The 27,167-nt window shown below is 39.0% G+C and overlaps 1 protein-coding gene across 5 annotated transcripts in view; it reads right to left on the reverse strand.

Moving 5' to 3' along the window:
• THADA (THADA armadillo repeat containing) overlaps positions 1–25,810 on the reverse strand; it is a 334,979-nt gene extending 309,169 nt beyond the window's left edge. For 2 of the 5 annotated variants that reach the window (XM_070798571.1, XM_070798568.1), the window contains exons 1-14: positions 25,680–25,810; positions 21,966–22,065; positions 21,584–21,678; positions 20,293–20,423; positions 17,705–17,856; positions 17,555–17,587; positions 17,259–17,307; positions 13,908–14,089; positions 11,638–11,732; positions 10,114–10,334; positions 8,438–9,135; positions 6,569–6,720; positions 5,298–5,453; positions 4,281–4,403 (exon numbers count right to left, since the gene is read on the reverse strand). In XM_070798571.1, the coding sequence (XP_070654672.1) occupies positions 4,281–4,403; positions 5,298–5,453; positions 6,569–6,720; positions 8,438–9,135; positions 10,114–10,334; positions 11,638–11,732; positions 13,908–14,089; positions 17,259–17,307; positions 17,555–17,587; positions 17,705–17,856; positions 20,293–20,423; positions 21,584–21,678; positions 21,966–22,041 (2,163 nt within the window). In that variant the 5' untranslated portion in view covers positions 22,042–22,065; positions 25,680–25,810. The other 3 variants (XM_070798569.1, XM_070798570.1, XM_019970068.2) reach the window with 3 other exon arrangements.
• Between the last annotated feature and the right edge of the window lie 1,357 nt (positions 25,811–27,167).

The raw sequence follows: 27,167 nt of genomic DNA on the forward strand, positions 1-27,167 counted from the left end.
TGTTGGAGAAGACTCTTGAGAGTCCCTTGGACTGCAAGGAGATCCAACCAGTCCATCCTAAAGGAGATCAGTCCTGGGTGTTCATTGGTGGGACTGATGTTGAAGCTGAAACTCTAATACTTTGGCCACCTGATGTGAAGAACTGACTCATTTGAAAAGACCCTGATGCTGGGAAAGATTGAAGGCAGGAGAAGAAGGAGACGACAGAGGATGAGATGGTTGGATGGCATCACTGACTCAATGGACATGAGTTTGGGTAAACTCCGGGAGTTGGTGATGGACAGGGAGGCCTGGCATGCTGCAGTCCATGAGGTGGCAAAGAGTCTGACATGACTGAGCGACCAAACTGAACTGAACAACAGGTTATCTTGAAAGTACCACTAGTACCATTCTAAAGGGTGAATTTTTTTTTTTCTGCTTTAGAGAGAAAAAAAATTTTTAAGCAATACTAGATGTTCACTTTGCTTGACAATTCAGATTGGCACCCTTGACCATGAGCTTATGACTTCAATGAATCCTATCTTTATAAAGTTAACAAGAAGTACAGAAGACACTGGAAACATTCATTAAAAAAATACGTGCACTCCCACATTCACTGCAGCACTGTTTACAATAGCCATGATACAGAAACAACCTAAGTATCTATGGATGGATAAACATAAATAATTCAGACAGAAAAAGACAAATGATCTCATTGTATATAGAATAAAATTCAATTAATTTAAAAAAGTAAAACAAAAAATCAAGCAATACAGAGAACAGATTGGTAGATGCCAGAGCTGGAGGGGGGGAGGCGTTGAAAAAATGGTACAAGCTTCAAGTTATAAAATAAATAGGTCATGGAATGTAATGTACAATATGGTGACTATAGTTACAATATATAATACTCTATTATATATTTGGAAGCTGCTAAGAAAAAAATTTTGTATAATTTTATATGGTGAAAAATGTTAACTAGACTTAGTGTGGTAATCATGTCGCAATATATACAAATAATGAACCACTGTATTATAGACCTGAAACTAATGTAATACATCGATTATACCTGATTTTTTTTTAAGTTAAAAACAACAACAAAAAGTACAATTCTAACTGTAGTCCAGACAAGAAAAAAAACTTCTTTTTGGTGAAAACATGATCCATTCTGCCTTGACTTATGTTAAATCTGTATGACTACTGATTTTCTTCACCAGAAGCATTCAAGCATCAAAGGTATGTATACTTTTTAAAGTTTTAAAATGACCAAAGAAATATCCAATATGCATTACTTGATAAATTTGATAACTAAGTATTTAATATCTGACTATAAAGACACAATTCAAAACAAAGACCCAACTATTTTACTGTCTTTTATCTGCACCTTTGAGATTGTTACTCTGCCTTTCTGTTTATACAACTGATCACAAATGAAAACTTTTAGTAAAAATGCAATTAAAAAAAAAAGCAATGTGGGAAATACTTCATCCAAGATAAAGTCTTCTTCCTCTAATTAAAACAAATAATTATAACTTCTACATAAGGCCAAAGAAAAAACTTAGGAAGAAAAGCTGTTATCCTCAAGACTCTCATATATTGCTATGCTCCAACAACATATAGCTCATCAGCATAAAAACAGCCCCAGTCCCTGTCTTTAGACAGCACCCCTGCATTCATTTCTTCAGTCAAGGATAAACAACCTTGGGGATTTATCCTGTAGGGCCTAGCTACTTTATTCCTTTGAAATCCAATAAACTAGTCTTAATTATAAATGAGTAGTATAGTATCCACATTCAAGAGCAACAAGTTTATCCTTTAGGAATTATCCTAATTACAGTGTCAATTACATTTTTAGAAATAATGCTTCTTTCCCTCAACCAGACTGCAACCACAATGGAGACAGGAAGGACAGTCTATGGACATCTATGTCCCTAGTCCCGCAAATAGTCTCCTACACACACAGTAAGGGCTCAGTATATGCTCTAGTCTTTTTCCACTGGAAAAGGCTTCTGGCCAGGCTTCCAGGTACCTTGGCCGACCATTCAAAACTCTCTATTACTCATTCCCAACTTGATTTTCCAACTCATCTCCCATTATTCAATTCCTCTGTCCCTCAGGTATCTTATGCATCACTCGTACTAGTGAATTCACCATTCCCCAAATTCTCTCTGTACTCCCTTACCTCCAAGCCTTCACTCAAGCTGGTACTAAGGGGAAAACTATTCTGATTTGGTTGTCCAGAGCAGATCTGGATTCGAGTCTGGCTCTACCACTTCTGGGCTAAGGAAACTTGGATAGTTTGCTGATTCAACTTTTCCAAACGTCACTTATCTCACTTGGTAAGTGACAATAATAATTCCTGTCTCACAGATTTACCATTAAAGAATAAATGAGAACACTGATATACAGCATTTTATACCTTAAAGTACTCTAGCTCAGAGATCCCCAACCACTGGGTCACAGTCCAGTTAACAGTCTGTGGCCTGTTCGAAACTGGGCTACACAGCAGGAGTTGAGCAGAGGACGAGCGAGTGAAACTTAATCTGCATTTACAGCCACTCCCCATCACTCGCATTACTGCCTGAGCTCAGGAAAACAAGCTCAGGGCTCCCACTGATTCTGCATTGTGAGCTGTATAATTATTTCATTATACATCACAATGTAATAATAATAGAAACAAACTGCACAATAAATGTAATACACTTGAATTACCCTGAAACCATCCCCCACTGCCACCCCAGTCCATGGAAAAACTGTCTTCCACAAAACCAGCCCCTGGTACCAAAAACACAGGGACTGTGTACCCAATAGGTTGGGGGACCACTGCTATAGCTCATGTATTTTTAAGTACACTAGCTACTATTTAGGTATGAAATAACCTTCTTCACTAGACTAGAAGACACTTTTTCCCACTCATAGCCTCCTCTTCTCCCACAGCAATTAGTTTGTTGACTAGCACAGTCTACCCGACACTGCACACGACACCCACTGTTCTAATGATGATCACAAAACAGTTCCAAACTTGCAACCTTCAAAAGCCAGAGTCTACCGTCAGGAGAAAATGTCAGAACTAGGAGACTGACTCAGATCAAGAATCCGAAGGACTAGTTTTCAAAAGCCCACAAACTAAGACACTGCACATACACGAAGATTCAGAATGTCATCCACAAAATTGCTTTTGTGTTTCTAAGAACCTAATTGATTTTTCACAAATGTCATTTTATTCTTTGCAAAAAGAAGCAAAAGAGATGTGCTTCTCAAGGACTAAAATATAACTGCTCCACACACACATTAAATGCTCAGTATAAACTATAGTTACTTTTACTGATACCCAGCAGAGTTTTTTAGAGTGATTCAGAATTTACAGACAGCATTCCTGTTTAATCCTCAAAACCAACCTTTTTAGAGAGGTTATTCATCCCACTTACAGACTCATTAAGGTAAGCCAAGTGGTCAGTGGCAGAATTGTGAGTAAATTTATGTCCTTCAAGTTCAGACTATGACTTTCTTATCTTTTTGTTGTTCAGGTTTTACAAAGATGAAGCTAATTTCAGCCTCTGTATAGGAATATTCTTCTTTAGATAATGTTTAACCTTAAGCAGATGAGTGACTATGTCATGGTTCCACTATACCACTTATTATACCTGTTTCCCTAAATGAAATAAAACAAGTGAGCTCTGTTGGGTCTTACGAGAAAATATGCATCTGCTTCTGAGAGGACAGATCTGGAGTAAGAAACCAGTGAGAAGTTCATTCTGTTCTGATGGACAGAAATGGAACCCTGGCCCAGACTACAGCTGCTATATCTGGGGTTCCATCCAGGCCATTACCTCCAGTGCCCTAAAATCCAGTCTTATTCTTCAAGCCCACTTCAAAACAGGATAGAGAGGAACCCCAGTAACTGGACCACGGCTCAGGAATCGCAAACGTCAAGCCACTTTCACGTTAAGACGATAGGGGCAACAGGTCCAGACACAACAGTCCTCTTCCTTGGGGAGGGGGTGGAGGAGTCAGGGCTGCAATTCCCTTTTATTAAAGTACTAAGTTTATCTGGCTCATGTAAGTTGTAAAATATCAAGGTTAGCCCATTAATGTTATTCTGTAACAGACTTCACGTCCAGCACTGGTTCCACAACTCAGGCTATCTTAAGAGAAGTAACAAAGCACCAGAAGGAATATGTAAAACCCAGCTTGAAGGAAAAAAAGCGCAGAAGTGCTACTCAGCACGAGTATTATTTCTCTTTAATGTAGATGCAAAATTGTTTCAGGTGTCTTAAAAATCTGTATGTCTGGAAATCACCTACCTTATACTGCTGTAAAGAAACAGAAGGGTGTTGTCTGGTTGACTCACTCCCTGGTTCATGTTTGGATTTACTTTGCTCCAGTTTATAAAGTACCTGAGAGCTTTCCTGTATCCTACAAAACAACTTGGAGAAAAAGAAAAATGAAGTGTATGTGAGCCACATTAACCTGAAATACCAGCTTGAAATGCAAAGGAAGAACTTTCTAAATTTTTTAGACTAAAACTTCAGGCAAGGAGAGTACTGGTTTTCAAACTCTTAGTATTTACCATAGCGTTTCTTTCTGACAGAAAATTAACATTTGTGTTTATAAAACCAAAAACTCAAGTATTACTGCAAATCAGAATACACAGTTATTAAACCAAAATACTCCTATTTCCCTTAGGTCAACATGAACCTAGAGATGATTAGGTTTACTCCCTTCTATTCTCTACCAACTCTTTACCTCAGAAACATTTCAGGTGATTAATTTAAGCCTAATGATTCAATAAAGACCATTGCTAAAGGCACTTATAGAAATGATAAAAATACAAGGATATCCTTCCTCTTCTTACTAAAGTTTTCCTAAAATACCTTACACCCTGGACTTCCCGGTGGCCCCATGGTTAAGACTCCATGCTTCCATTGCAAGGGGCACAGGTTTGATCCCTGATTAGGGAACAAAAACCCCAAATGCCATGAGGTATGGCCAAAAATATATATTTTTCAAGTACTTTAAAAAAATACCTTACACACTGAAAACTCCAGTGCTAGATTTTTTTTTTCCCCCTTTCAAAAAAAGAGCTCAAGGTTGATTTATTACACCAAAGTGAAGGGACTTTTTTCACTCTGGATTTTAAGCCCAAATGTAAACTCAACTGGATCACAGAACAAGCAGTTCACAGAAGTGCCACGAAGAGCTCTGGTAGTCCGATTCCATGACCCTTCTTCCCACACTCTCCCCAAATCTGGGCTCTTTCGAAAAATAATTTTCAGGGCAAAGTTTACCACTTTCCTACACTTTCTGAAGAGAAATTTTACCTTTTTAAGAAGAGAACAAATCTGTTGTCGCACTCCTGGAGACTGACTGTTAAGATTGTATGTGATAAAGAACTGGATCCACTGCATTTCTTCTGTGGAAACGATTTCTGTGCTTCGATTACTTTCACAAAGCAAGCCTAATGTATCAATCCGTACCTAAAATACACCAAAGAATAAGATGTTCATTTTTCAGTGATGTGTCAGTTGCTCAATATGTCCAACTGTATGCGACCCTACGCACTCTAGCCTGCCAGGCTCCTCTGCCCATGGACTTTTTCAGGTGAGAATAGTGGAGTGGGTAGCTATTTCCTTCTCCAGGGTATCTTCCCAACCCAGGGATCAAACCCGGGCCTCCTGCATTGCAGGCAGATTTTTTACCATCTGAGCCAAAAACAAAAGCAAAGCCTAAACCACTTAACATGTTTAATTATCTACACAGATATCAAGGGCAGAAAAGAAAGATAAATCTCAGTGTACATATATGTATTTCAGAAAAGTCCTATAATCCCAAAGATCCTGTGATTACTTCTTATAAAATTATTTCATTAAACGTACAAACTGAGTATTTACAAAAGTTAAAAATCTTAAAGATTCTTATTCCACAGTAATGTTTAACTACATTCCTTTTCCTCAGTGACCATTCTGCCCCAGCACCACATCACCTCACTCTCCAATTATTGCCATGAACTTCTCACTGGTCTCCTGGGTTCTTTTTGCTCCCACTCTGAAAATTCATCTCTGTTTCCATTCATGCCACTTTCCTGGCTGAAGGTGGAATGACTCTGGCTCCCAGTTACCAACTGGATAAAACCTGAAGTCTTCAGCCTAGCACTGAATGCATCCATAAAATGGACAAAGGACTCCATTCTTGCCAAACAATGTCCTTAGTCACCCTCCAGTCCTTGTTTACTTGCGTCCTTCCAGTTTGAGTGGGCAGTAGGGCTTCCCTGCCTCGAATCACTTTCCTACTCAGCCATCACCTATACTCAGACGAGTCTCTTCTTCTAAGCTTTCCAAGTTCTTATGCATAAAGATACACTTGTGCTATTTTTAAAAGACTTTCCAGTTGTCTTATGAAGGTTTTCTTATTCCCTAAACTAAACTTTAAGTAGCCCAAGTGCAATGTCTACATGCTTCACATCCTTCTTATGGAGCCTTAAAATAGCGTGGGCATAATGTTGGGGGCTTCCATATTGCATGCTATTAATAAATGAATAAACGAATCAGGGATCTACTGCATGTATGAATTCCCAATTACATTGTTCACTTACTTGGCAGTGCTGATGAATTAAGCCTTGCTTTATTCTTGCACTGGACACAAGGTCCCTCCAGGCATCAGTCGCAGACTGAAGATGTCCATGAGCTCGAGCTGTTCTTAGACAAGCCATCAAAGCTCCCAGAGCCCCTCTGCTGTCATAAGATCCTAAGGATGGAAAAGATTACTGTTGACTCAAAAACACAGCAACAAAGACCACCACTGTGCTATTAACAACTTCAACAATTCCCATGTTTCCCATTAACATTGTTATTTCATGAAGTAAAAATTGTATTTTTAGCTAAACTCTAACATGAATTAATGTTCCTATTATAAAATCATTATTTAAAAGGATTTAATAGGTCTTATGTCAATATTGTAAACTGAATCCACTTATTGTTAACTTTAAGAAATCATAATTTTTGGCTGATCTTTTTACCTTTTCCTTGACAGTTAGAAAATAAACCAGGAAAAAAAAAAAAATCAGGTTTAATTTAATCAGAAATATTTAAAACAATAAAAATAACTAAAATGATTTTCAGCCAAAAATAAGAAAAACACTTCAGTGGCTAAACACCATTATTTCTCTAAAAACAAACACCGAACCTCTCTTTATATCTTGGAGTTACTGTGTCTTCTTAGTAAAGAAGATAAAAGAGGATCACAAAGACCCTGATGCTTTCAGAGGCCAGGACATCAGCTGTTACTAACAGGACAGGGAGCTCTGGGCTCACAGGAGACCTTGATTTAATATAAAGACTGTCTAGCTTCAGAACAGACTCATGGATCCTCAGCTTTAGATGGCTTCTCAAAAATGCAAGAGGGATCACTGTTAAAGATTATAAATAATGGCTCATTTCTATGTACAGGAATCAAATCTTCCAGCTAGCTCATGGCTACTCTTTGAAGGATTGAAAGAATAACTTAAATTTTATTTGGTAATAACCTTAAAATGTGATGGAGGGTACCTATTCCCGCTGCATTAAACAGAATATAATAAATGTAAGCTTTACATGATGAATCAGGATCATTGTTTTATACATTAATTACTAAATTATGCTTTAATGCAGTGATTTCTTCAAAGTTACTGAATTCCAGTGGGATGTTTATACTTATTCTCAACAGCCAGAGAGAGTTTTTTCCTGAGGTCATGCTTCTAAATTTTCTCTCTTTCCTAGAGACAAGTACTTACTACTGCTAATTTACCTATCTTTAACCTTGCCTACCAGAGAAGGCAATGGCAACCCACTCCAGTACTCTTGCCTGGAAAATCCCATGGACAGAGGAGCCTGGTAGGCTGCAGTACATGGGGTCGCTAAGAGTCGGACACGACTGAGCGACTTCACTTTGACTTTTCACTTTCATGCATTGGAGAAGGAAATGGCAACCCACTCCAGTGTTCTTGCCTGGAGAATCCCAGGGACAGGGGAGCCTGGTGGCTGCCGTCTATGGGGTCGCACAGAGTTGGACACGAATGAAGTGACTTAGCAGCAGCAGCAGCAACCTTGCCTACATCAATTTGTAATTACTATCTCAACCACCTGAAAGTAAATTATATAAAACACACAAACATCTACTCCAGACTGACAACCAAATAATAAAAACTTGATAAAATGAATTAAAACCTAGTAATAAAGGAAACCTCATAATCATAACTGCAATCAATCTTTAGCTTGCAGAAATGACATTAGCCCAAAAACCTATTTGGCTTGATATAGAAACATTCATTTCAATACAAAATTTCTATCTTTAATATCCTCCTTTACTATTTATAGACATGGTAATATTAAAATTTGAATATGGCCAACATCTGCCTCTATAATAGGTACCTCTATTTCAGCAGCTTAACTAGAAATTACTAAAGCAAAAAAATTCATTTTCTTACCAGTTTTAGCATCAGCAGAAGTCTGAAGAATCTTTACCATATAGCTTAAGCTCTCAGGGTTGCAGTTCAGTAATTTTGGCAAGTAATAATCAATCACATAAGATTTCTGATCCAGATTTCCTTCACACAGTACACAAAGAAGAGGAGAAACCCAAGTCTCATGCCACTTGTCAATCCAAGTGTTGTCGACAGCCTGGGATTTCAAACGACTTTTATGATTTTTAAACATGGTTTCCAAGAGGTCACTTGCATAAGGCACCAGAGACTGGTCCCCCATCACCTCTAAGATTTGCGATGGAATGGTTTTAGCTAATGCCAAAATATGGTCAATTCCTATCAAGTCTACTAAACAACCAAGGCATGTGTACTTTCCTTTACTATGCCATTCCAATCGCAGAAGACTCTCGGTCAGTTCAAATATGAAACGATCAGCAGACAAATCTGAACCTGACTCTTCTACAGTGAGCTGGTGCATTTGGAGAATATTTCTGAATATGATTTTGGTTTGGTGTCTCAAAGCATCCAGTGGATGTTCCCAGTGGGTATAGACATAGTCCAAAAGCCTCCTAACCACATCTGCATTCCCATTCAGGTTGTCCTTTAGGCTTGGGGAACTTGAGTCAAGGACTTGTATAGCTGAATTAGTCCAAGATGCCAAAATCCTAGACAGAAACATTTCCAGGGTTGACTCCTTGATCCTGAAGAAAAATGAGGCAGGTTAGTATAAACTGACAAATAAAAGGAGTCTAATTCTATAATCATTTAGACCTTAAAAATATAAAGAATGACCATAAAATTGAATTATCATTATATTTACAACAAAAATACAACACAGCCAAAACAAATCTCAGATCTTTCCATTTTGTAAAAGTTAATCCAAAAAAGCACCCAAGGAAACGTGGTTCATTATTTTAACTGTGGTGATGTTTCACAGGTGTTTAAAAATGTACTCAGGGGCCAGGGAGGGGGAATATTAGAGTGAATCAGCTTTCTCTGGGCATAAATGAAATTATTCTAAAGTTGATTATGGTGGGAGTTGTACAACCCTATAAATATACTGAAGAAAAATAACTGAAATTGCACAATTTAAGTAGGTGAATTGTATGGAATGTAAATTATACCTCAATATAGCTGTTCAATGACTTTAAAATGTACATAACTTACATTAAAACACACACACACACACACACAAAATACAATCCAATGAAGTCAGAGACCTCATTACAGTTCTGGCTTGGGTGCTTGTAGGTAATATGCTGTTAGGTAAGCATTTACTTTGCTAAGCTTCATTTTACCCATTCAATAGATTGGGTTTCCTATCCTATCTATCAGACATGTGAGGATCGAACTGAACTAACTATGTTGATGTTATTCATAAACTCAAAAGCTTTATCCATACACAAATATTTATGGTTTTTAAAAATGCTTACATAAGAGACTGAGTGCTAAAATTAATTTGACAAATTGTCACAAGTTAACCTGCCCTAAAATTTCTCTCTCTCTGTGCCATCATCCCATCTTCTGTTCTACTCTCACACCCACTTCATTCTCTACACATATCTCCCTTTTAATTTAAGATTACCCTGACCACTTTTCACTGAATTACTAAGCAAGCTAACTTAACTGCCATCTTATAAATGTCTGACAAGCAAAGCAAAATACGAGACTAAACTCACTGTGAACTCAAGGTGAACAAAACACGCACAGTATTCAGGAGCAAGGCCTCCCCACTGGGGCCCATCCTCCCCTCCTGCCAGTCCAACATAGTGAGTGTCCCCTGACACAGGAAGAGGAGAGCTGATGGGGGGACATCCGCACAACAAAGGCTCTTGCAGCAGCTCAAAAGCCACTTGGGGGCGCTGGTGGGGTCCACGGAACGGAGAAGCACACTGCTTATCTGCAAAATACAACAGAGCTGATACACATAAAGCCTCTAAAACTTTCCAGAGATACTTCAAAATATAAATGCAAAATGCTCTCCCCCCTGAAACATACTAGGAAAAACAGCTGAACCTAAAGGCAAAAAGTCACAAGAGTTAAAATTATTATACCAAAAGGAAAAAAATTGAATCTAAGTATATGAACCCTTTTGCTGGTCTGAATGTACTGGGCGAGCACAACACATTGCCCCCTGCAGGTGGATAAGCGTACTAACTAATGCTTTTTTTAGAGGTGGTTTGAGAAATTCAAATTTTTAAACTTTATCCTACTTTGTGTGAGCTCATAAAACAGTACACATCTATTTCGCATAAAGTAATTCTGCTCTTAGTAAAGAACTAAAATAAGTTTCCTCAATAAGAAAAAAATACTGCTAGTACTAAATCCAAGAATTATGGCCCAAATTATGAAATACACTTTCCATATAATCAAATTCACTGAACAACTAACTGATTCTAGTGCAATATCTGGGTTAGTCTTAAGAAAAATAACATATTTACCAAAAAGTTATTACCAAATATACCTATACATCAATCTCTGCATAATTTTTTTTTTCAGTTCCACCAGTTTATTGCTACCAACCCATGTCCCTACACCCTCCTCATGCATGAGTACTCAGTCATGTAACCCCATGGACTGCACCCCACCAGGCTCCTCTGTCCATGGACTTTTTCAGGCAAGAATACTGGAGTGGGTTGCCATTTCCTTCTCCATCTGTATAATTTTAATGTTATAAATATCTTTTATGATACTGAGAGATGGAACTGAAAACAATGCTAGAAAAAAACAAGGATATATACCCAAAAATGTTGACAATGATCATCTTCATGAAATGGATTTACATGTAACTATTATTGCCTTCTTTCTGCTCTATCCAAATTTTTGAAACTGTCACTTATTTTCTTTATTATTTATGTGGCTGTGTTGGGTCTTAGTTGCACCATGCAGGATCTTTTGCTGAGGCTCAAGGGCTCTCTAGTTATCGCATGGAGGCTCAGTATTGCAGTGTGTGGGCTTGGCTGCTCCTTGGCACGTGGGATCTTTAGTTCCCTAATCAGGGATTGAACCTATGTCCCCTGTATTGCAAAGTAAACTCTGAACCACTGGACTGCCAGGGAAGTCCCAAGACTGTCACTCATTGTAAGAGAAAAGGGTAATCAGAAAGACTACGAAAAAAAATGTTTTAATTCACTCTTTATAAATATTTTTAAAACATGTTTAACTATCAACAAAGTACAATCCTAAAAAGGACATGTACTTACCAAATCAGGAATCTTTTCAGGTGGATGAAACATAGCCTTAATAAAAAGAATAACAGCTAATCCAGATGTACTCTGAATTGTCTGTAAGAGACCATCTATTTGCAAAAAAAGCAGAAAGCATGTATTAAATGATGATAGACACTGTGGTATAATAGAAGGAGTACATGCTGTGGGGCCAGAGAGTACTGGGTGCAATTTCTAGCTTGACCACTTACTAGGTGAATAAGACTAGATTAAGTTATTTTACTTCCCAGGGATTCAGTTTTCTCTTCCGTAAACTGAGGAAAAAATAACTCTACCTGACACAATTGTTGTAAGGTTGAAATAGATAATGAACATAAAGGCTTCTATGCTCAGCACACAAATACTCAATCCAAACATCCCCTCTCTCTTCCTCTCCATCTACTGCCTCCCAGCACATGCCCCAGCAGTACCTCCTGGCCCCTCTCTTCCACTGCTGTGTGTGCATCTCAACTCCCATGCACATTACTTTTTCTGAAAGTGATCTCAGGGCTTGTGTAAAGAGCCTACATCAGTACTAATTACAAACTCTGCTCTCACTGGCACTGTACCCAATGTAACCAAACAACGCTGGCGTACTTCTTTTCATTATCTATTAGCCTCTGGTTTGTAAGAAAGTATACAAAATAATACAGTGGATTATTCAACGGGTAAGAATTATGAATAGCTACTATAAACGATCTTCCAAAAATTTATTCTGCACTTCATCCCACAGTTGTTAACTATGACTTTGATTGGGACATCCATGTGCCCAGGCAAAGACAGGCTACCTGTTTCCTCAATCTTCCTTACAACTGAAGGTACCAGAGGACGATTCAGGCCAATGGAATATAAGTAGAAATCTTTTGGCTATTTTTTTTTCTTTCAGATTAAAGGTAAAGATGTAACTGGTCCTCTTTCCTGCCCTGAATACAGAAAAGAGGTCTGGAGGTAGAGTAGTCATATAGTAACCAAGAAACAGCAAACATGTGGATGAAAGCCAACATACTGAAGATGGCAAAGCAGAAAGGCAGAAATGTTCCATCCATTTAAAAAAATGTGATATGTCCTTTAATTACAGGTGCCCCCTTTGCCCTTTTCTTCTTGTTATAATTTCTGTTGAAGAACTCTGGCCTTTTAACCTGTACTGCTGCTGCTGCTGCTGCTAAGTCACTTCAGTCGTGTCCGACTCTGTGCAACCCCAGAGATGGCAGCCCACCAGGCTCCCCCATCCCTGGGGTTTTCCAGGCAAGAACACTGGAGCAGGTTGCTATTTCCTTCTCCAATGCATGAGAGTGAAAAGTGAAAGTGAAGTCACTCAGTCGTGTCCGACTCTTAGCGACCCCATGGACTGTGGCCCACCAGGCTCCTCCGTCCATGGGATTTTCCAGGCAAGAGTACTGGAGTGGGGTGCCATTGCCTTCTCCGTTTAACCTGTACAGTTTTCCACAATCTGGATGTTTATTTACCCCTAGTGTGATTCAACACATCCTTCTGTCCTCTGTAATTCCTGCAAACTAGCAGGTGACTGAGAGACGGATCAATCTCAAGTTCAATCCCTTTGGGAAAAACTACAAGTGGTAAAATCAAGACCACAAAGCAAGAGGCACGTGTTATCTGGTTGTCTCCTTCTGTAATGTTAATAGCCGTTGATGCTTAATGCCCATCTTAAGTCACTGGGAGTTACAGAAGGGTGATATTCCAACTCTATCATTTCAGCTTCTCGGTTGAAATACTTTAAAAAAAAAAAAAGACATTTTCTCTCATTAATCACTTGGTTTCCTGGTGGTACAGATCATATGGATAGAATCAACCTGAGACATAAGGAGGAAGAATGACCCCACAGTGACCACGGGCATGATTTGAAGGAAGCACCCGCTGCTAAGGAAAAATGTACAGGTTACACTAAACTTTCCAGATCTTACCTTCAGATTTGGAAATTTCTCAAGAATTTTCTTTCACTTTTTAAAGTCTGTGGCTTTTCAACACTAAGGCTGTTACGTTTTCTGCTTTGTATGCAATACACACACGCACATACGCACATATACACACACACACATTTAGAAAAGTCCTGCAGTGTTATCCCGATAAGTTGAACTGGTATCTTTGAAAGAAAAAGTATTAAAACCTTATAATCCAGGATCTTTCCGCACTTTGAGGGGTTGAGGGAAAGGAAGTTCTATTATCACAGCTAAGTATTGAATATCTCATACCATTAGAAGTGAAAACAGATTAACAATTATAATCATCACTGTATGTTTTATACTTACCATCACTTAAAAAGTTGGTAAACATACTCAGCAGTCCACACATACTTTGCCAGGTAGGAGAATTCTTCAAATGAAGTCTCTGGAAACCCTGTACTTTCTGTACTAACATCACCGAAACTCTAATGCTCACCAACAAGTCATTCATCAACCGCGTTTGAACAATATGATTCCCAGCCAATTTTCTACAACAAAGAAAAGACAGTATTACAAAAGAAAAGTCAAAATGTCACCTCTTTTCTCACCAAAATAATTCCTCATCAAACAGCCAAAATCAATTTTAGATTATAATCCCTTTTTCTCAGCTAATGACTAACTTCATTTCTTCTTTTTAAGAGTAAAAATAACAAATCAAGAATAAATGACACAATTTTAAAATCTGAATACTCCCTAACTTTAGAATTTCCTTGACCTAACTTCCAAAATGCTGTTAGATTTTCTCCTATTTCACTTTTTTCATGCTTCTGAGACAACACGGCTAATTCATCCTCTTCTCCCTGATGTCCTTACATTAGATTTCACCACAACTCAGTCTTTACCTCTTCTGTCCATCTAACTCACTCCCTTGATGCTAAGTTCATTTATCTCATAAGCTTTAAATTATAATCTATATGCTGACAATTCCCCAATTTTCATCTCCAGCCCAGACCTCTCTTCCTAACTCCAGACTTGTATGTACAACTTTGTATTCAATATCTTCACCTGGATGTCTGACACACTTATCTGCAACTCCACACTCGCTCCACCTGCTAGAATCTCTATCCTACAGAAAATGCAATTATCCTTGACTCCTTTCCCACTCATCTTATCTGTAAGAAAATCCTGTGGGTCTACCTTCAAAACACATCCATTATCAGACCACCTCCACTGCTACTCCCAGCCACTCTCATCTCTCCCTCACTGTTACTGCCAGAGTCTGAACTAGTCTCCCAGCTTCCATGCCTGCCACTTGCAGTCTGTCCTCAACATAGCAGAATGCAAGAGTGATATTAAAAGAAAAAACAGGGAAAACGGTTTGGGGGTTCCTCAAATAGTTACACATAGAATATTTATATGATCCAGCAATTCTACTCCTAAGTATACACGGAGAAAACTAAAAGTAGAGACTCAAACTGTTATTTATATATCAATGTTTATAGCAGCATTATTCACATTAACCAAAAGACAGAAACAACCCAAATGTTTATCAACAATCAAGTGCATAAACAAAATATGGTCTATGCATACAATGGAATATGATTTCACCATAAAAAGGAGTGAAATTCTGAAACAAGCTACAACAAAGATTAACCTTTAAAACATTATAAGTCAGACAAAAAAGACAAATACTATATCCCACTTATTTGAGGTATCCAGAATTCAAAGAGACAGAAAGTAGAATAGAGGCTACCAGGGGATTTGGGAAGAGATAAAAAGACAGTGAATTTTCTTTTGGATACATTGAATCTGAGGCACCTGTAAAAGATGCAAGTTGAGATGTCCAGAAGACAACCACTAAAGCAGTCTACCACTTCGAGAAGAGATCTAACTTGGAGTGATAAATCTGGGCATCCTAAGTATAGCGATGTAGGTGACACCAAAGAAGTGGACAATACTAAGCAGTCAAAACAAACAGAATGGAAAGGACAGAACTCACACTGAAGAGATGAGCAGAGAAAGAGAAGCTTAAAGGGGACGAGACGGAGCTCCAGGTAAGGCAAAAGAGATCTTGGGTTAAAGATGGCACACAGGTGTTACTTTTACTCTCCCCTCAGAGCCTCCCTAAACCACAGCCAAGGGATTTACAACATTAAAAGATATAAATACACAAGGGCAACAAACAGACAACAAGACAATACTAAAATTTAAGTAGCAGATGGATGAATGATAACTGACTTAACAGGATCAAGAATGATTCTGAATCCTAAGTCAGAGAACACACCCAGAGCAACCTGATTTGCAGCCCCTAAAGGCTAAAAAATTGTTGCCACCAGGTGCTCCTTGACATGAAGGAAAATGTAGGGATGAAAACAGGAAGAGTGGTTACAAGTCTGTTGAAGAATGCCAACTCTGGACCATCCCTCCCAGCTAGCAAACAACATTCCTTGGTTTTACCTCTAGGGACGGTAAAACAGCAAGTGACTGGACAGGAAGAGAACACACAAAGTTAAGGCAATGATACCATATTGCAAGCAGGAGAATTAGGAAAACATCTGCACAATAAATGCTAAATGTCAAGATCTCAGCTTTATTCCCTCACTGAGCAACCAGAATATTAAGCCAGTGGTCTGAAAGGTTCTTCCTTGGCAAATCCACTAGCCATGCAAAAAGACCTAAAGATACTGACATCAAGGGTTCCCCAAAGAAACAATCCAGCTAGACCAGACTTCAATAAAGCCTACAATCAACCCCATCCATACCTGTGTGTGTGCTTAGTCGTTCAGTCACGTCCAACTCTTTGCAACCCCAAGGACTGCAGCCCACCAGGCTCCTCTGTCCATGGGGTTCTCCAAGAAAGAATACTGGAGTGGGTTGCCGTGCCCTCCTCCAGGGGATTTTCCCAACCCAGGGATCGAACCCAGATCTCCCACACTGCAGGTGGATTCTTTACTGTCTGAGCCACCAGGGAAGCCCCCATCCATATGTACAAAGGTTCAAATCAAGTCTCAGTGCCCCAGTCTTAAATGAGCACTCAGACAGAGATTACCAGACTTCCAAGGAAAGCTTCTGGCAACAAACATAGTGACCAAAAGCAGCAAACAAAAAAACAGCTTGAAAGAAACAGAGCCCTATGTAAAGATATGAAAACTTAAAAAAAAGAAAACTCTACTATTAATATCCTCAGAGAGATAACAGAGCATATGTCACCTATGAAATAACAACAGGATGCTATGAAAAAGAAACAGTAAAGAAAAGAACTCTTCCCTTTCTCATTTATTCCCATAACTTATTTGATTTTTTTTAATTAAATATCAAATCTCAAAAAATAAATTTAAATAATTACATCTAATATTAATGGAGAGGGATGGAAAGAAGTACACCCTAGACCCTTCTTAAAAATTTCCTTGTACAAAGACAAGGCGTGTGTGCATGCTAAGTCGCAGCAGTCATGTCTGACTCTTTGCGACCCCATGGACTGTAGCCCACCAGGGTCCTCTGTCCATGGAATTCTCCAGGCAAGATTACTGGAGTGGGTTGCCACGCCCTCCTTCGGGGGGGTTTCCCGACCCAAGGATAGAACCCGGGTCTCCTGCGGCTCCCACACTGCAAGCAGACTCTTTACCACTCAGCCACCAGGGAAGCCCGTACAAAGATAAAGTACCACTGCAAATGTGCATACGCACATGCACAGGCATGAAGACATGTAACACTTGCCTGTTTTCTTCTGAGATTTCAATTAAACTCTTCTGCAGGAAATGAAGCACTGAAACAAAAAGGACATAAGAAAAAATCAGAGTTTAAAACTGTGAACTCTGACTTCAGCACAAGAAAATATTCAAAATCACTGCTACCTAAAACGATATCATAAAAGTAGAAATTTAAAAGGAAGGAGCATAATATACCTTCATCATATGTAGTAATCCACCCACCGTCAAGAAACTTAAAAGAATCAGTTACAAAACGACTTATACAAGCAGTCACCTCTCAGAATAAAATAAAATAGAACTTACCATTTTCAAGAAGATTATTAACACTTGATCTACCTGTGGGGAGAAAATTAACACTGGTAAGGAGTTTCAGAACTAAAATTAACACCATTCAAAACACTGATGGAATGACAGATGTTAGCCAGAAAAAGTACCAGAAAAAAGCTAGCTTACCCAAGTCGAAGTTTTCCATACAGGAAGATATATTGTCAATAACTTTTCTGTAAGAGTACAGATCAGTACTTGTATTCAACTCTTCCTGAAGACGAGAAGTAAAACTTTGTGTAGCCTCAATTAGAAAAAATTCAGGTAGGCCATTTAGTGAGCTAGAAAAAGAACCAAATATTAAAAATTTGACAACCTTAGAGTATGTTCAAGGCAATGTTGGGAGGGAAGAGAATATTACAGATGAAGAAATATTGAACTATACCTTCAAAATACAGTCAGAGAATAACTGCATACCACTATCATTGGGACTCCTTGGTCTATCATCTCTCCTCTGGTCTTCCTGTTTCCAACCTGCTTTGCTCCCTTTCCAAGGACTAACCTCAACAGAGCAGCCAGACTGATATTACTAAAACACCATTTATTCCTCTGCCTAAAACCATCCAACAATGTCTTTCTCAGTCAATGCAGTAGCCAAAGTGCTTACAATGACTTATGAGACTTTACACAATATGGCCCCCCCATCATCTCTCTGGTTCATCTTGATCCTTGTTCACTTAGCTCTAGCTACACAGCCTTCCTCCATTCCAACAACATGCCAAAGTCTTTGTACTTGTTATTTCTTCCACCTGGAATTCTCTTCTCTCAAATATTCCAAAGATTATTCCCCATTCATCATTTCCTCATCCCTTTCGGGTCAATCTCAAAGATCACCCTGTCAATGACACTAAACAAAGATATCTGAAAAGACTACTATATTTTACACTGTAGCCCTCACCCCCATCCTTGGGACTCCCTTTCCTACTTCTCTGCTTTGTTTCTTTATCCATAGCACTCATTCCCTCCTATATATTTTGCTTATTTTTCTATTTCCTGTCTTCCTCTTAGAAATAACCTCTATTCTGTTTCATTCACTATGTCCCCAATGCCTAGAAGAACACTTGACACATAGTAGATAATCAATAAAAATCTACTGAATAGGTAAATTAAATATAATGCCAATTTTACCACAGTTTATCTAAATTAACTTTTTTTTTTAATTGACTCAACAATTCTAAAGTTTTTCTGGAAGGAAAAAATATTGAAAAATAGGAATATTGAGGAGTACAATTTAGCAATACCTATCAAAAATTTTGATAGGCATAAGTCTGGTCAAGAAATTTCACTTCTAGGAATTCATTTCAGAGAAATACACATATATAATTACATATACAACTAAGAATATCACTGTAGCATTAGTGGAATAATGAAAACTTGAAAGCAATCTATCAGTGGAGAAGAGATATGTAATATGGCACATATGAATTTCAGTGCATCCATATTATGGAGTATCTATAGCTGTTAGATAGAATAAGGACTTTTGGTGGAAATGTAAAATAGTGCAGCCATATGGAAAATTGCTTCCAAGTTCCTTGGAAAATTAAAAATAGAGTTACCATATTCAGCAATCCCACTTCTGCATATATATCCAAAAGAACTGAAAGCAGGATCTCTAAGAGATATTTGCACACCTGTGTCCAAAAAGCAGCACTACTCACAACAGTCAAGAGGAAGAAGCAACCCAAATCTCTATCAGCAGGAATGGATGGACAATGTGCTATATAAATACAACAGAGTATGAATCAGCTTTAAAAGGAAGGAACGCGGTCATGTGTTACAACACGGATGAATCTTGAGGACATTAAGTTAGTCACAGAAAGATAAGTTCAAATATTCCACTTATACAGGGTACTAAGGTAATCAAAACCATAGAAACAGAAAGAATAATGGTGGTTGCCAGGGACGAGGGGGAGAAGGAAATAAGGAGTTCTTGTTTAGCGAGTACGGTTTCAGTTTTATAAGATGAAAAAATTCTAGAGATCCACAGCATAATAATGTGAATACACTTAACACTACTGAACTGAACACTCAAAAATGGTTAGGATGGTAAATTTTATGTTATGTGGGGGATTTTTAACTACAACTAAAAAATAAAGACTATACTGACATGAAGATATCTCTAAGACATTCTTTAGTGAAGAATAACCTACGAAGAAACACCCAGAGTATAATCCCATTTATGTAAAAGCATGCATACACTAAATCCAGGAACAAGATCTAGAAAGAAACACCAAAGTGTTAAGTAATAACCTTTACCAAGAAAAAAGAGAGGCCAGAAATAGTGCAATGGAAAGCTCACTTTTTATTTTGTGTACTTCTATACAGCTTTAAGTTTTTACACTAAGCATATATTTCTATATTACCTATGTAATTAAAAACGTTTAAACAAAAACAGATAGGACAGAGAGAAAAAAAACAGTAGGGTGACAGGTTTAAATTTAACCAATAATTACATTACATGTAAATGTACTAAACCAGGAGTCTGCAATAGCCTACAGCCTATTTTTTTAAGGTCTGTGACCTAAGAAGCCTTTTACATTTTTAAAGAATTATGATAAATGAATAAACAAAACAAAACAAAGACAAAATTGTATGAATGAAATTGCTAAGTGATATATTTCATTTCAGTTTTACCAAAGAGGGAATCTTAAATACTAGTTACTTTCAGTCAAACTGAACATTTACAATGCCTAACTTTGCTTTCTTTTTTTTCTTACCTTGCCAAGACTTTCTTCAAGGGATTCTTTAGATTCAAAGAAAGATAAATGCCTGCTAAAATATCCAAACAACTTCGAATAGTGGGATCACATGTGCCATTTTTATTTGCCTTCTCCAGTAAGGGCACAATCTATAATCCAAAAAATTCAAAGTTATAGTAATTTTTTTCTAATATCAAGTATAGAAAAGTAACATGGATTCAAATACTTTGTCTCAATTTTAATGTGTAATATTTTCCACACTACACTGTTTTAAACACCTATTTCAATATTTATTAACTTTTTTAAACCATGCCCCCAACACTCACTTTACCCTCCAGACCCACCTTCACTGAAAATTACTGACTTGTTAATGGCTTAAGGTACAGGAATTCTGTAGCATTACTGAAAACCAATGATACATTTAACTGCTTTCCAAAAAATACTATGCAGGTTCAAATGATAAATCCTAATATCAAAGGTAAGGACAATTTTTACATTTTGCGTTAACTTTTTAATGTATCTGCTAAAAAGTTTTGAAGATCCAGATAGATAAAAATATTTTTCTAATTTATCTCTACCAAAAAAGAATGCACTATTATCTCATAAGGACTTCCCTGGTGGCTCAGATGGTAAAGCGTCTGCCTACAATGCAGGAGACCTGGGTTCAATCCCTTGGTTGGGAAGATCTCCTGGAGAAGGAAATGGCAACCCACTCCAGTACTCTTGCCTGGAAAATTCCATGGACGGAGGAGCCTGGTAGGCTACAGTCCATGGGGTCGCAAAGAGTTGGACACGACTGAGCGACTTCAATGTCAATGTCAATTATCCCATGATCCTACCTATATACAATTCCAACAGGGGTAAAGCCTCAATATGGCTTACATTGCCACTTTGAATTTAAAAAAATCATAAAATGAATAGAAAAAAAATTTCTATTCTTTAATGATACCTCAGTATTAAATAATTAGGAGACTGGAGAAGGAAATAGCAACCAAATCCAGCATTGTTGTCTGGGAAATCCCATGGACAGAAGAGCCTGGCAGGTTACAGTCTATGGGGTACAAAAGAGTCCACAGGACTTAGCGACTAAGCAGCAACACATATTATATATAAGGATGATTCATTCTGCTGTACAGTAGAAACTAACAAACATTGTGGAGCATATATATACTCCAAATGTAAAAAAATAATTAGGAGCCAAAAATTATCAGTTAATTTTAGGACTTCCTTGGTGGCTCAGTTAATTTTAAAAGCCCATAATAGCATGATAACCTCCAAGATGCATCCATGAACATCAGATCAGCCTTACCTGTTTAACATAACGGATCTGTGACACTCCATCAGTGAGCTGTACACAATGCAACAGCAAAGAAGCTAGATTTTTCCCTTCCACATCAGCCAAGGCTATATAAAACAAAACAAAAATTTCTTCAATGAGTTCACAATATATAGATAAGAGTTTATCTTTGTTATGTGTTCTATAAAATTTAAATACTTATAAACAAACAAAACCCAGGAGAACTTAGACTGAAGACAGATGTTCAAGAAAACCATTTTATATCCAAAACTGAATGTAAAGAACATGGAATAATTAAATTCCAAGAGTCTGGACATTCTGTGATATGGAGTCCCAGAGATAAACCAACCATTTGCAACCTCGAAAAGAAATAAACAAGTCAGAAATCACTTACATTTCAAAGTTTCAAGGTCCTGATGACAAACGGTCAATGAAGTAACTTGTGTTTCTTTCTTCTTCTTTACACCCATTTTAAATAGAATCAACAGTAGTCACTACAAGAAAGAAGAGTTTTAAGACACTGCTTAAGGACTTCCCTGGTGGTCCAGTGGCTAAGACCCCATGCTCCCAATGCAGAGGCCTGGGTTCAACACTTGGTCAGGGAACTACATCCCACACGCCACAACTAAGAATGCAAATCTGCAATGAAGATGAAAGATCCTGTGTGCCACAACTAAGATCAGCACAGCTAAACAAACAAACAAGTAAATAAATAAAAATAAAGATTTTTTTAAACAGACTGTCTAATGCACTGAAGAACTCTGTGTTGCTGACAGTTGGCACCAGATAATTCTTGGCCACAGGGTATCATCCCAAGCACTGTAGGACACAGCCTCTGCCCACTAGATAGATGCCAGTAGCATCCTTCTTCCTCTAAGTTGTGGCAACTGAAAAAGGTCTCCAGTCATTGCCAAATGTCCCCTGGGGAGCAAAGCTGCCACAGGCTTAAACTACTGGCCTAAGGATTGCTGTTTTGAAAAACTTTTTTTAGACTCAAGAAGAGTTTATTACTGTCTAAAGTTACTTTTACCTACCCAGTCTTTGTATTTTAAATACAGCAAACCTTCATTTTAAACAAATAAAGCAGAACGGCTTTTCAAAAATATAGTAGGCCTACCTAATCTCTGTGACTTCTTGGACTGACAGATCAGGAGGTACCCTAACAAGCTGTATCTTGATTTCTGAAAAATATTTGATAAAGTAAACTTTCACATACTATCCCTGTGAGTTTGCTTTCAGCTAATAAACAGAGTTTGTTTCAGCTAACAGGATTCACAATAGGCTGAACAAAGATACTCAAAGGAACACACTCAGAGTACCATGTGGTCTGAAGACAAGTCGCTAGGGAAATGCCACACGGGGCTCTCTTCTTGAGGATTTTTAGGGGTGTTTATCATGTAGACAGTAGAGGACATAATACAGTGAATTAAGAAAAGACACAGAGCTAGGAGCATCCAACAGAGTGTTGGATGATGGAATCAGGGGTTTAAAAAGTGACCAATAAAATGGAATAAACTTACCAAGATGAAATAGAAATAAATGTAAAATGCTGCTTTTGGATAAGAACAGTACAATATAGGATTTATAATACCCAGAAATACAGGATGGGGAGGTAGGAGAGATAAAATGTGGTTTGAAACAATTCAACACGTGGTTTGTGAGCCACAAGCCAATAGTGCAACATGACTTAAAATCCACATTAGGAATCAGCTAGACCAAGGGATGGTCATCTTCACAGGTCAGGGAATGTATGGAGCAAGAGGTGCTATGCTAGGAGCCATATCTTAAGGAACCACGGCAAATGACGGGGCTTCCAAGCTTCCCTGATAGCTCAGTTGGTAAAGAATCTGCCTGCAATTCAGGAGACCCCAGTTAGATTCCTGGGTCGGGAAGATCTGCTGGAGAAGGGATAGGCTACCCACTCCAGTATTCTTGGGTTTCCCTTGTGGCTCAGCTGGTAAAGAATCCTCCTGCAATGCAGGAGACCTGGGTTCGATCCCTGGCTTGGGAAGATCCCCTGGAGAAGGGAAAGGCTACCACTCCAGTACTCTGGCCTGGAGAATTCCATGGACTGCATAGTTCATGGGGTCGCAAAGAGTCGGACACAACTGAGACATCTTCAGTTTCACTTTCCAAGGAACAGCCAGATTTCTGAAGGTCCTGGAGAGCACCTCCCTTCAGAAAACAGTTCAGTAAACCAAAGGTGTTTGGCCTAGAGAAAAGAGGACAGGATGAGTGCTGCTGTTGGAGGACTGAGAGAAAGAGGAATAGATTATATTATGTAGTTTTCAGGGGTTTTTTCTTTTTTTGGCCACACTGCTGCACAGCTTGCAGGATCTCAGTTCCCTGGACCAGTGATTGAACCCAGGGCCACAGCAGTGAAACCACTGAGTCCTAACCAATGGACCACCAGGGAAGTCTCAGAAGTCTTCTGTCTTAGATGGCTATAGAATTAGGAGATGTCACTGCAAGCTTCAGGGAGGCAAATTACAGCTTAATACAAAGGAAAAAATCTATGGTTCAATTATAAAATGAGCTGCCTTTCAGAGAACTTTCCAACACTGAGAATATCCAATATCCAAACAGAAATTCAATGAACCCTTTTAACCTGGATCCCTGCAATAAACTCCCAATTGGTCTCCAAACTTCCATCCTGCTTCTGAAGAGTCCATTCTTTTCACAGTCTTCAAAGCAATTTTTTTCAAATTTAACTATTCTCTTGCTTAAAATTTTCTAAGGGCTTTCGTTTATACTTAGAATAAAATATAAATTTGAGACTTTGGCCTTCAAGGCCCTAAATAACCTGGCCCTTCCTTCCATTGCAGTTCACTTCAAATCAATCTTCTCTTCACCATCTAGGGGACTTTGTATGTCCTAATATGTCTACTGTTAGGCTTATTCCACCAAATCTTTGCAAGGCCAACTCCTCACCATTCAGGTCTCTTCCCAAACATTACCTCCTCTAAGAAGCCTTCCATGGACACTCTATTTAAAATTCCACCACTTCTACTCACATATAAGTCATTTCTATTGCTTTATTTTCTTTATAGCACTTACTACTACCTGAACTTACAAGAACTTGTTTATTTGCATATATGTCTCCCCTAGTAATATATTCAATGAAGGCAGCAAGTTTAATCTGTTTTATTCACTGTTTTAATCATCAATTCCCAAAACAGTACCTGGCATATATCAGGTCCTTAAAAAATTTTGATGAATAAACTAATGAATTAACAAACTTTTATCAGTGATGTACTAAAAAGTATGTGTACTTTTAACAGCAGAAAAGTGGACTACTTGTCATCTTAAGTAAATTCTATATCCAAGTGACAAGCTAGTCCTGACACTGAGGAACCTATGGTCCCTCTGCAAAGTTAAGAAATTAATACAGCAGTGAAATAGGAAAACCCACTTAATAGAAAATGGTAATAAAAATCGACACTGCTAGAAAGGCATCGACAAGGTAAAAATTTGCAAAGTGACATGATTAAATCAAGGGGAATAAGCACTACGGATCACTTCCCATGTAAGTCACCAACATACAAACCTTAGAAGGGATAGAGATAAGCAAATGGGGAGACGATTCTGTGATGAATCGTGAGCAAATCTGCCGCAGAACTTTATCTTGGAACCCTTAAGACTGCACAAAGAGGTTTGGTGCTTATGCGTGCTTAGTGGATGCCCAAACGTTTGTCCTCCCAATAGTGGAAAATCTCGTGCCCACCTTAAGGCACTCCTTAAGTGGCCAGAAGATGCTCAGTAAATTATACTCCTCCTGCTCCCCACTGGCTGCTTCCCTTGTGATTGCTGCTCCAGTGAAACCTACACCTTTCTGGCTGACTCCCACAAACATTCTGTGGACAATTTCCCAACCACGTGGAGTCTAGGGAATGACAAGCGGGGGGGGGGGGGGGGGGGGCGGAATGGTTAAAGTGCTATCTCCATGGAGACCTAAGCTTTCGGAAATCAGTTTCAAGACCGCCAAATTCTCGCGTAACTATAGAACGGGAATTGATGTGCATCCCCTGGCTGCCCTAGTAAAGTGGCCGAGCGGTGGAGAGTCGCGCACTACCGCGGCTCTGGCAAAGAAGACGCCTGGAAGCCAAACCTCGTGCTCGTGAGCGTCTGAGAAGAGTCGCAGCAGTCAGGATGAGTCCCGGAAGCTGGTCTAGCTCTACGGTGTCTCGGTAGCTCACAGCGTGGTCTGTAGTCGACTACCGGGTCCGGGTTAGGGAGGGAAGTAATTGACGTGGAGGAAGCATCATCGCGAGAATTGAACCAGGGAGCTTCTCCAATCAGGAGTCCAGATAGGTGTTGATGTCACCCGCGAACCGGTGCTAGTGAGTTTTGACTCTAAAGAGACCGCGGAGTGCTTCACCCAACACCTTGGCTGGGCCGGGTGCCGCTCGCCTCCTTCGGTTTAGGGCAGTTCTCACTGTGGCCTCCACACCCCTGAGTGCCTGGAAAGCACTTTTGCCTTAAGCCAGACGTTCCACCCTCCTTCCACTCCTCATCCTCAGCGCAGAGACAGGGAGAAAACTGCCTCCGGGCCGCTAGAACGGGAGCCTAAAGACTTTAGAGCCTATGAAATGGGGTAGTGGGTGGGACGGGCAGTCCCCTGAAACTACTGTTTGAACTTTGGCTAAGATGAGGAAAGGATGACAGCCCTCTCCAGTATTCTTGCCTGGAGAATTCCATGGACAGAGGAGCCTGGCTGGGCTACAGTCCTTGGGGTTGTAAAGAGTCTCAGGTGACGGACTAACACGATAACCACGTTTTATCAGATGGTTCAGACCTTTAAAAAAAATGCATAAATAAAATAAGTAGGTGCCAGCTTTTACTCTAGCATCACGGACTCAATTGCCATCAGTTTGAGCAAAGTCCACAGGATAGTGAAGGAAAGGGAAGCCTGGCTTGCTGTAGTCTTTGGGGTCGCAAAGAGACAGACACGACTTAGCGACTGAACAACAGCCTCTACTCTAGAAGCTGAGGAGGGGGGATGGGGACGGTAAGATCAGGAAATAAACACTGAGGCTATCTATATTCAAGTGCAATTAATTTGGGAAATATTGATAAACATTGAATATCCCCACACCTTTAGCCAGGTTAATGATTTTAAGTTTTCAGTCGTGACTTTTCTGAATTTTATCTCACCTTCTTTTATTCTTCTTCGTAATTTAGCACGTATGTATTACTGAGTATATCTTATTTTGTTTGATTTTGAACTTTATTTATGAATCGGTTTGTTTTCTCCAGGACTTTGCTTCTCTCACCGTTGCTTTTGGCATCCACAGAAAAGCAGGTTCCTACAGTTATTTCATGGAGAAGGAAATGGCAACCCACTCCAGTACTCTTGCCTAGAAAACTCCATGGATGGAGGGGCCGGGTGGGCTACAGTCCATGGGGTCATGAAGAGTCGGACACGACTGAGCAACTTCACGATAGTTATTTCATTCACGTGCTAAGTCACCTCAGTCGTGTCCAACTCTGTGACCCCATGGACTGTAACCCACCGGGTTTCTCTGTCCATGGGATTCTTCAGGCAAGAATACTGTAGTGGGTTGCCATTTCCTTCTCCAGGGGATCTGACCCAGGG

This window comes from Bos indicus, chromosome 11 (assembly GCF_029378745.1).
Source record: "Bos indicus isolate NIAB-ARS_2022 breed Sahiwal x Tharparkar chromosome 11, NIAB-ARS_B.indTharparkar_mat_pri_1.0, whole genome shotgun sequence".
NCBI classification, from domain to species: domain Eukaryota; kingdom Metazoa; phylum Chordata; class Mammalia; order Artiodactyla; family Bovidae; genus Bos; species Bos indicus.